This window comes from Opisthocomus hoazin, chromosome 27 (genome assembly GCF_030867145.1).
Source record: "Opisthocomus hoazin isolate bOpiHoa1 chromosome 27, bOpiHoa1.hap1, whole genome shotgun sequence".
NCBI lineage: Eukaryota > Metazoa > Chordata > Aves > Opisthocomiformes > Opisthocomidae > Opisthocomus > Opisthocomus hoazin.
In genome coordinates, this window is record NC_134440.1 from 8,631,222 (window position 1) to 8,642,082 (window position 10,861).

Genomic DNA, 10,861 nt, shown 5'->3' on the forward strand with positions numbered 1-10,861 from the left:
CTTTGTGCCGTGCCCCCGGGCAGCGGAGGGGCTGCCGGGGCCGAGGTGGTAACAGCCATCCTTGTCTTTCTGTCCCCAGTCGAAGGGCACGACTCCAGCGAGGATGCCAGAGCTTGCATGGAGCTGATGGTCTGGAAGATCAAAGAAGATGCTAAAGTGAAACGATGACTTGCGCTTTCTCTCTCTCCTCTTCCTCCTCCACCTCTTTGAAGCAGTGCAATAAATGCCCAGAGTAACACTGTCCACGCAGCAGCATGCTACCCCAGACTCCCCGTGCACTCGCAGGTATCTACAGGACTTACGGACTGCTGCTGGCGCAGCTGAACGGCGCCGGCTCACTGCTCGCAGGTCCCTGCGTCCGGGCAGCGGCTCTCGGATCCTCTTCGCTCCGCCTGAGGGTTGTTCTGTGGTACGACAGATGCCTCGTAGGCATGGCAGGGTGGTTTTGAGTAGCACAACCAGAGAGAACTTCGGTTCCTAGGAGAAGCTTTTAGAGGTAGGTTGGATACGTGCAGAAGGATCTTTCTGGTTCACTTAAAGGTAGATCTTTTTCTTTTTTTTTTTTTTCCAAATGTAACTTAAATTGCCTCTCCACTCCACAGCTGGTAGATTCCCGCAGTGTTCGGAAGCGGAAGAAAGTTGGGTGCGAAGCTGTAAAGTGAGTGGATTGTGTAGCTGTTGTGTGAACAGCAAGCAAGGGGTGGCGAGAGCCGAGGCTCGAGCCGTCTGGGAGGAGATCCTAGGGCATCCCCGCTGTGGAGGAGAATGGCAGAGCTGCGAGAGAGCGAGGCTGTCTCTGAGAGCTTGGGTCGGAGAGGAATGAGACGGGGTCAGGGGAGTTACGGCCTGCTGCGCCCCAGGCGATCTCTCCGGTGAGGGCTGGCATCCTGGTTCCGCAGCGCTGCGGGAGGGAGAAGCCACGCGTGCCAGACCTTGCCCAGACCGCGGGGAGCTGGCTGTGGAACAGCGAGGCAGGGGACAGCGGGGCCGGCACAAGTTGGGCTCCCAGGGCCACGCAGCGACTTGCAGCCGTGTTGGGGAGGACAGTGGCGAGGGCAGGCATCGTGTCTCTGCGGGTTGGGACGAGCTGTCCTTCGCCTGACCCTGAGCTTCCAGGGTGTCTCCGGCGAGCTCCTATGTAGGGATCAAGGTCTTGGGGGGAACCTCAGTGCAGCGAAGGTTGCACCCAGCGGTGGGCCCTGGCAGTCTGCAGGGCTCCCCACCAGTCTGTCCCTGATTGCAGGGACTTGATGCGGGCCAGAGCAAAAGCAATAGGTAAAAATTACTCTTTTAAACTCGTTTACATGTTGGGTGTTTTAAGAAGAGCAAGAGACCCAGCTGTTCGTTAGGAGCGTGTCTGTCGCGCTTGCAGTATCTGGGGCGGGAGCAGAAGCAGGCTGGATGGCTCTGGTGGTCCCTCTGCCCGGGCTCCGTTGCTCCTGGGGGAAAACCAGAGCTGACTGAGATGGTCCCTGAGAGATGAGATCTTCTAGCTGAGGTCCAGGCAGCAGCTCAGCCCCGTTATTAGAGCAGCGATCGCCTCGGCCCTCGCTGGCGTCGCTTCCCGGGTGGCTGGTGCGGTTCCAGCCCCGCGTCCCTGGCCCGGGCTGGCTGCAGCGGAGCTGCTGGGTTTCGGTGTCTGTCAGAGCCCCCGGCGCGTCCTGCTGACCCCTGCTCCGTCCCCAGCGTGGGGCTGGGCTGCGTCCCGCGCACAGAGGTCTTCTGTGCGGGCCGGAGGGTGCTGGCACGTGCGCGAGCCCAGGGACGCTCTCCCTGTCCCACTGCTGTCCTCGAGGCGCGGATGTGGCTGCCAGCGCCTGACCCCTGCCAGGCTGCTGAAGCCACCAGGAGAAGGGGGACTGTGAAGGCTCCTCTGACTGCTGAGCCCTGCTGCGTTTCCTCGGGCTCCCGGCCTGTCCGTCACCCCGACTTTCGGGCCGTGCGGCTCGCTGCCTCTCCCCCAGCACCCCGCAGGGCACGTCGCAGCCCGCCGTGGCCACGCGTTGCAGCCGCCTCCGTCCCTGCCGCGGGGCTTCCGCCTGAAGCAGCCTCGGGACACCGCTTCGCGTCCCCTGCGGGGAACGGGGCGGCTCCTGCCCAGGCCCTGGGAGAGAGGGAGAGAAAGTTCAGTGCTTCCTAACCGGGGAGGGAAGGTTTGTTCCCGCTTCTGCCTCTTTCCCTTGTCTATCCGCCGGGTTATCTTCACCCCTGGCCGCAGCCACGGGGCGATACCTGGAGCAGCTGCTGATCTACCGTGCAGACACGCTGGATTTCAAAGCCAGCTCTTGCCCCGCGGTTCCCAGCTCCCCAGCCCTCTCCCGCCGCGGCTGCCTGCCCTGGAAAAGCCGGCACGTCTCCTAACGCGGACCTGGGGTGCTGGCGTCCTGCCTGGGGGGCTGGTTGCTTGGCTTGGTCCCAGGGCCTGGGCCTGGGGAGGCAGAGCGTGGCTGCGGGGTGCCTTCCTCCCAGCATGGGTGCTGCCAGGCCAGGGGACCTCGGTTGTTTCCCCTTCCTTTCCCCACGGTTCAGCTGGGACCCCCCTAAAATGCGGCTTTTGGCGTGGGGTGTGGGGGGAGGTCGTGTCCCTTGTGGAGTGTTGGTGGGCAAGCGGACCGCTTCCCCCCGCCGTCGGGGTGGGTCGGGGCAAGCGTTGGGCCCACGGGCTTCCTGCGCCCCCGTCACGCTGTAAAACCAGAGGCTTGTGGCTGTGAGAGGTTGTTGGGTTGTACAGAACTGTTGTAACCTGTAACCTTTTGTAATTGTTTTTAATAAAAGGGTGTTGACTAGACGCACGCTCCTGAGTCTGGCTCTGCTCTGCCTGCGGCCGGGTTGGAGCCGGTGGGTGCTGGGGAGCGCCTGGGCAGGCTTCCGCGGAGCATCCCCTCATCCTGCAGCCGCTGTCACCTCCGCCGTGTCCTCACAGCGGGGCTCTGCCGCAGAGCCCAGCCTTCCCCGGCACCGGTCACCGGCTTCGCAGCTCGCGGTGGGCCGTGCCTGTCCGCGGCACGTCAGCCTGCCGGGAGGAAAGGGGCCAAAACCCGCGCTGCTCGGCGGCGGCAAACGCCCAGCCCAGCGCCCCGGGACTGCGAGACGAGGCGATGCCCGGGATGGCGTGGGCCGCATCCGGCGCGGACCCTTCTCGCCCCCCACGCCGTGCCCTGAGCCGCGGGGCAGGTCCCGGCTCCTCTTGCCTCCGTCCCGGAGCTGGGGAGAGCCCAGGAGCGCCGGCCTCGCGTCCTCCCACCACCTCTCCGCGGGAGAGCCCGTATCAATCTCACCCGTGGGGCAGGAATTAAAGTGCCAAGCGAAGGAGCTGATTCAGCACGGAGGAAGAGGTGAAGGTAAAAAGTTCAAATAAAAAAAAAAAAATAATAGGCTATTAGATGACCTCACTGGCAATGTGTTTTATTTAACGTGCCGGTGATGGCTTGGCCGTGGCAGCGGTTGCTTCGGATGCTGTAAAAGTCGCGGCTGACCCGTGTTCTCAGCCGCCTTTACGGGCCTTTGAGGTGCTGGGTGCGCTCAGCTCCGGCATCGGGGTGCTGTCCCTTCCCCTGCGGGACGCTGGCCCCGCATCCCCCCACATCGCCTGCTGCGAGAGCCCTGCTCCCGGCTGCGCCCCGCTCACCCGGCCCCGGCTGGGCCGAGGGACACGCGGACGGACGGACGGACATCGGCGCTGCGGCTGCGTGTTCCATATCCAGCTCGGAGGCCATTCAGTGTGACCTGGACAGGCTGGAGAGCTGGGCAGAGAGGAACCCTGATGAGGTTCAACCAGGGCAAGGGCAGGGTCCTGCACCTGGGGAGGAACAACCCCAGGCACCAGTACAGGCTGCGGCCCTGCTGGAGAGCAGCTCTGCGGAGAGGGACTGGGAGTGCTGGGGGACAACAGGGTGACCATGAGCCAGCAGCGTGCCCTGGGTGCCAAGAAGGCCAATGGCATCCTGGGGTGCATTAGGAGGAGTGTGGGCAGCAGGTCAGGGAGGTTCTCCTCCCCCTCTGCTCTGCCCTGGTGAGGCCCCATCTGCAGTGCTGTGTCCAGTTCTGGGCTCCCCAGTTCAAGAAAGATGAGGAGCTACTGGAGAGAGTCCAGTGGAGGGCTGCGAGGATGAGGAGGGGACTGGAGAATCTCTCCTAGGAGGAGAGGCTGAGGGAGCTGGGCTTGTTCAGCCTGGAGAAGAGAAGGCTGGGAGGGGACCTTAGAAATGCCTCTAAATATCTGCAGGGTGGGGGTCAGGAGGACGGGGCCAGACTCTGTTCAGTGGTGCCCAGTGACAGGACAAGGGGCAACGGGCACAAACTGGAGCAGAGGAAGCTCCAGCTGAACCCGAGGAAGAACTTCTTCCCTCTGAGGGTGCCGGAGCCCTGGCCCAGGCTGCCCAGGGAGGCTGTGGAGTCTCCTTCTCTGGAGATATTCCAGCCCCGCCTGGCCGCGGTGCTGTGCAGCTGCTCTGGGTGACCCTGCTTGGGCAGGGGGTTGGGCTGAAGGACCCCCAGAGGGCCCTTCCGACCCCTGCCATGCTGGGATTCTGAGACCCTCGTTTTTCCCCAGAAAACCTTGTCAGAGCCAGGGCATCGCCAACAGGAACCACAGCGAGGGGCTTCCTTGCTCTCGGAAGCCTTCGCCCCTTCGGGGTCCTTTGCCTCTGACTCGGAGCGTCACCCCTGCCTGTGCCCCGCCAGCGGCTCGGCCGTCGGATGCTGGAGCTGAATCGGGGGAAGTGATGGAGCAGAGACCCCCTGAGCCGTAACCCCCATCCCTCTCCTCCCCAGACCCCGCAGGGAGGCCGGAGCGGCACAGCCACCTCCTTTGGGGCGAGCTGAGATTTGGGGAGGTGACACAAAGGAGCTTGCTTGGAAAAAAAAAAAAAAGGCTCAGAGGTGCTGGGGTGTCACAAATCCCCCCACTTTGTCCCCCCTTGCCGGGGGTCTGGCCCCTGGCCCTGCACGCTGGGCCCGTATCGATCTGCGGAAAACAGCCTCTGCCACCCGTCCCAGTCTAAGGTCTTCACTAGCGAACTGGTGCCACCGGGCTGGCCGTGTCCTCGGAGCTGTCACAGACACGGTGACCCGTGGGGTCCCTGGTGGCATGGTCAGGGCTGGTTTCAGCAGCGGGAGGAGGGTCCCTGCCCTGCCCCTGTCCCTGCCACCCCGGCTGCGGCTCAGCTTTGCACGGCTGCTCCCCTCCCTGCCCACAGCTTCGCTTTCCCAAGCGGGGAGGGAGGTTTCCAACCCGAATCAAAGCGGCCTCCTGTGCCCTTGCAAGGGGGGGAGGATTTGGGCAGCCCTGGGGGGGCTGGCTGGGCACACGGGGTCATTTCATGTCCCTCTTCCGCGGCTGAGAGCGGGCAGCTCATCACACGCAACCCTGCATTCGCAGACGCTGCCAGGGTTTGTGCCAGGGCCCGTCTCGTCCTGCCGCACCGTTCCCCGCCGAGGGGCATCGTGGGGTGTCTGTGTGTCACCCCCTGCCCCCCAGCCACCCGGTGCGGGTCAGAGGTGACCGCGGCCATTGATCCACTCTTTAAAAAGCTTTTTATCACGGTTTGCTCGGAACCTTCCAGAAGGCTGGGGCCGAGGGAGGGGGTGGGTATCCATCGTGCCTCGGGGGTCCCGCAGCTTGGGTGTGCGGGCGGGAGAGCTCCTGACGTGGTGACACCGATGCGGTGAGGCCGCTTCTGCCACGGCTGATGGGGACAGTCCCCGCGTGTCCACTCCCTCCGTGCTCCTCCTGGCTCCAGCCTTTTGCTCGGCCAGACCCGGGGTCAGTGCCCCGAGCCCAGGCACCTCGGCTGCTCGACTCCGTGCCTCAGTTTCCCCCCGAGCAGCAGCGGGGGATGCCTGTGCCCCCCCCACGGTCCTGCACCCCGAAGTGCCCTGCAGTGCAGGGGGGCTGCCCAGACATGGGGGTCCCTGTTCCCAGCCCCAGCCCTGCAGCAGGGTGAGGTGGGTGACACCGGCATCACCGCAGGGACCGGGGTCCTTCTGCACCCTCCAGCCACCAGCGAGAGGGGGGACCTGGGCGGACTGGGGAGCGGGGAATGGCAGTGGGCAATAAGGAGTCCCCACCAGTGCCCAGCCCTGTCCCCTGGCCCGAGGTGGCTGCAGGGTGGCCCCGGGAGCAGAGGAGGAGGAAGAGGAGGGTGCGGGTGCTGAGCAGGAAGGAGGGCAGCAGCGACCGGTTGTGCAGGTTTTTGGGGGGGAAGGGTGAGTTTTTGGGTGCTGGAGGTGGGTGCTGGGTGCCGAGGGCATCGCTCGCCAGAGCCTCCGCACGGGGCAGCTCTGGGCCGGGGGCTGGCAGGAGGCAGCAGCCATGGCCGGAGCCAGCGCTGCCCGGCCGCCGTCCCTCGCACCGTGTCAGCCCGTGTCACCGCGTCTGCCGGCGGCCGAGCCCGGACCAAAGCTGGGGCATCACCCCGGGGAGGTGCCGGCTCCAAGCCGGGGGCTGCACGTGGGGCTGCTCCCAGGCTGAGAAACAACCCCTATCCTGCGGGGAAAGGTTTCTAAATTATTTTTTTTATTTTCCCCAAACAAACGGGGCTTTGTAGCTGCTCGGCCGGTTGGAACGGGACACTTGGAGCTGCTCGGTCCGCGAGCAAAGGTAAAAAAACAGGCTCGGAGGTTTAACTCTTCCCTTCGAGCGGGATCTGGCTGCTGCCGCAGCGGGACGGTCACCGCAGCGCCCGGAGGAGCATCCTCTGCCCCGGCGATGGGCTCTGTGTGGCCTCCTGGCGCTCGCGTAATTGCAGCGGGGTGGGGGTGGGGGGTTCAGCTAATTGCAGGGGCCGATTGATTGGTAAAAAATGTCATTTTCGCTGGCCGCGGTTGCCAGGGTGACCTCGGCCGGTCTCTGCAGGCGTTGTCGGTTCCTGGGTGCCCGCAGCCACCCACCACGCGTCCCTGCGGCGGGGACGCCGGGGCGGGATGCAGAAATCTCTTTCCTTCCTCCAGATGCAGCCCACTGCAGCGAGAAGCGGCGAGAGGCCGTGAACGCCGTCGGGACGCGGAGGTTTGGGGCTGGGGTCCGCCCCCACCATGGCCCTTCCCGTCTCCCGAGGGTCTTGGCGGGGCTACAGGTGCCACTGGTGCAGAGGGACCGGCCGGGCGGGCTGGCGGGTAGGAGATGGCAGATGGGGGACGAAACACTGAATTTCCTCACAGAGGCTGCTCCCCGGCCAGGCGTCAGCCGCGCCGGAGCTGCCGGGGGTCACCGCAGCGGCCGAGGAGCTGCCCGGCGTGAGGGACGGGTGATGGGCGCGGGGAGCGGGAAGGGAGAACCTCCACTCGCGTTTGGAGAGAGGGGTTGGGTCGATGTTAACGATCAGGAGCCGGCGCTGCGAAAATGCCAAAAATGGCTCCCAGCCGGGCCGGCCGAACCCTGCCGCGGTCGAGGACGGAGACGCCGCGGCTCCGGCCCCGCTCCGGTGTCCGCCCGCTCTCACCTCTGGCGTTCGCTCAGACCACGGGACCAAAGCGTCCCATCCCGCCCGCCGTGACCCAGCGCTCTCCCTTCGAGCTGAACCCCGCTCGGCGGCCACCACGTTTCATTTCGAAATGACACCTGCTGCCATTCACCAGCTTTGGGCGACAATTAGCAATAACTTGTTAATTTGGCTTTTCTCACAGCACCGGCCCCTTGGGCAAGGCTTGGGCGAGGTTTTCTCCTCCCTCTCCAGGAGGTAAAGGAGCAGCCCCGGGATGGGGATGCACCCAGACCTGACCCCATCACTGCAGGCTGGGTGCTCGTCAGTGTCACCCAGCACCCTGTGGGGACATGGGGACAGGGGGACACGGGGACACGGGGACATGGAGACAGGGGGACACAGGGACATGGGGACACGGTGCAGCTACGTTGTTCATGGACCTCGAACAAGCTCCTCATGACTGCGCAGTAACTGCTTTATGGACTGTCGGGCCAGCGCTTGATTAATTGCCTCCGGGTTTCTGTGGTTAATTGCGGTGAGCAATTAATCTAACGACGGCTAACGCAGGACCACTACGGTGGGGCCTCTCTGCGGGCGCACGGGGTGAGTGCAGGGAGGGATGGGAGAGCAGGGAGGCACGGGGCTGGCTCTCACCTCGTTAGCTGGCTGTCGCTAACGAGGCGGCCCCTGTCCCCAGCTGGGTTTGCAGTCCCAGCGCTGTCACCCCGGGGCTGCTCGTTTGTGCCTTCGGCCTCCTCTTCCTCGACTGCCCGCTGCTCCCACCTTCCTCGGTCGTGGAGGCACAGCCCAGACCCCACCGAGCTGCTGCCAGACCCCGGGAACTCCGGCGGGGGCTGAGCACTTCCCAGTGAAACCAGTTCAGCCTCGGCGCAGCCCAGTGCTCCCGCTGCCCGAATCTGCCCACTCTCTGCCCAAACACTGCCCCGGCGACGCTCGTGCCCACCCGCTGCCCTCAGAGCCGGCTCGGGACCCCCAAACCGCGCTGAGACGATCAGGATGGGAGCCGTGTCCGGGGGGAGCCCGGGGGGTGCCCAGCCAAGGTGCCCGGGCAGCCAGGACGGGAGGCGAGGCCGGGGCTGGAGGTGTGGCGTGGGCTGTCCCCAGTGTCCCTGCGTGGGGCAGGACGGGTGGCAGCAGTCCCGCTCGCCGCGGCGGTGGCAGGAGCTCGGCGGCTGCCCCGGGGCTGTCGGCGGGGACGCGGGCAGCATTGGTGCAGGTACGGGGACCCGGCGGGGAGTGTGGCATGGCGGCACTTCCCCTTCGCGGCAGCAGGTCCTGAGAGCTGCCATCCTCCTCCTCCTCCTCCTCCTCACCTCAGGGCAGCTGTGGGTGCGGGCAGCGGGTGCGGGAAGGGGCTTGTTGCCAGCGGATGCTTCAGGGCTCTCCTGGGAGCTGGGTCCCTCCCTGCGGACCCTGGGGAGCAGGGGGGAGCCCAGGGCAGCCCCCCCCTCTAACAACGCCGCGCTCGGGCGCTGGGTGCAAGGAGCAATTCGGGGATGGGGACGGGGGAGACGTCTTTTCTCCTGGAGTTGCATCAAAACAGGTGGAAAAATATCGCGAGCGGAGGGAGACTCACGGCCCGGGCACGTCCTCGGAGCCGGGGAAGCCCCCCGAGGGGCTTTAACGAACCGTGACCCAGCCGGGGTGCGGGGGCGTTTCCGGCGTGACGAGGGCAGGAGCAGGCATCCACCGCACCCACCCAGCCGCTCGTCGCCCGTCACCCGGCCAGCGTCACCCTGTCGTGATGGGGCTGAGCTCGGGGTGATGCCGGAGCTGCGGCAACTGGGGGGGTGGCAGCAGGGGGGTCCCCGGGGCAGTGGGGCACTGGCTGTGGTCCCGGGGGATGCTGCGCTCGGGTAAACAACAGCAGTGCTGGCAAGGCGGGTTACGGCAGCACCCACCAACCCCGGGTGAGGGATGGGGGGTCAGGCTGGCCCCGTCCCCCCATTATTTTTTGTCTGGGAGGGAGCAGGAGGAGCAGAAAGGCAACCAGAAACCCCCGGCCGCGAGCGCTGGCTGTGCTGGGTCCGCTGGGCGCTCCCAGCGAGCCCGACACGTCTCTCACCAATTCCTGCGCTGAGCAACAGCTCAAGGTTTATCCAGCGATTTCAGAAACCAAACCGGCACAGAAACCCCGCCGCAGCCGCTCGGATCAGCCGACGCCATCAATCTCCGCGTGTTTCACCAGCCCGGGCCAAGCCCTCGTGGCGCAGCGCCCGCTCCTCCTTAAAACCGGTTTATTTGCGTTCAGCCAAACAAACCGCCGCTCGCCTAAAACTGGGGGGTTTTTTTGGGGTGAGAAAGCCCCGCTTTGGGTCTCGTGGCACCCAGCAGCGCCGCGTGGCTGCTGCACAGCCGGAGACCTCAGGAAGCAGCGGGACGGGACGTTCCCTGCCGGGCTGGGTGGACTGGCCGGTTCATCCCAGCTGAGCTGGAGGAACATCCCGTGGGTTAATGAATCTCTGTCGGTCTAGACGAGGTGTGGGGCAGCGGTCAGAGGACGTCGTGTGCCTTCGGCCATCACCGGCCCTTTCTGCCCGTGGGAAGCTCCGGGCTGGGGCGACGGCGGGGTCTGGCCACCCGGCTGGGGCAGGCAGGGAGCCCTGGCACCCGCTTCCAGCCCGTTCTGGCTTACCTAAAGCGCAATTTTTATCTGTAATTATTGAAGTGACGAGTGAGGTTTGTCAAGAGGTTTCTTGGAAGTGAGGTTTCTTGGATACCTCTTTGCAAGTATGCAAAGAGTGCTTTGAAACATTCTTTTTTTGTTGTTTTTTTCCCCCTCTCTCCCGGGCCCCGGCAAGGGGCTGTTTTCCCGGCTGCCTTTGCACAGTGCTCAGCTCCCCGTGTCTGCCAAGTGCAGGTGCTCAATTAACCGTACCTTCATCTGGCCTCAGGAACGCGAGTGCTTTGGAACCGATGCGCGGCGTGCGGAGGGGGTCATGGCGATGGTTTCTGGGTACAACGGGGCCGAGAGATGCCAAGTCCATGGGACGTGATGGAGAGGCAACTTCAGGCCCGACACTGAGCCCAGAAGGGTCCTTCTGAAAGGATGACCACAGGCAAACCCAGCGTCTTCCAGCGCATCTCGGGGAGACGCAGGGCAGGGTTAGACCCCGTCGATCAAAGCAATGGCACTGTTTGCTGGTTTTGAAGCAGTAAGCCCAAGCAAACAGCACACATCGCTGCTGGCCTCAGCTTTAATATTAATGTCCTGGAGCAAGGAGCAGGGTCAGAAGATGCTTTGAGCAATGGTTCAGGGCTCTGAGGGCACTAACAGGCGTTAATGGCCCTGAACAGCCTCACCTGGGACCTCTCCCACACCTGCCCATGGGCACAGGACTCTAAGCTCAGTCCTGGGGCTCAGTCCTAGCCTGGGCTTCGCTGTAGGTGGGTTTGTCTCCAGCTTGGCCATATAT

The 10,861-nt window shown here is 64.6% G+C and overlaps 1 protein-coding gene across 4 annotated transcripts in view; it reads left to right on the plus strand.

The window, feature by feature from the left end:
• The window catches only part of REXO1 (RNA exonuclease 1 homolog), a 42,884-nt gene extending 40,101 nt beyond the window's left edge, over window positions 1-2,783 (plus strand). For 3 of the 4 annotated variants that reach the window (XM_075444142.1, XM_075444145.1, XM_075444144.1), the window contains one exon: window positions 80-2,783. In XM_075444142.1, coding sequence (XP_075300257.1) covers window positions 80-168 — 89 coding nt within the window. In that variant the 3' untranslated portion in view covers window positions 169-2,783. The remainder of the gene's footprint in view (window positions 1-79) is intronic. The other variant, XR_012766285.1, reaches the window with a different exon arrangement.
• Window positions 2,784-10,861: the final 8,078 nt, after the last annotated feature.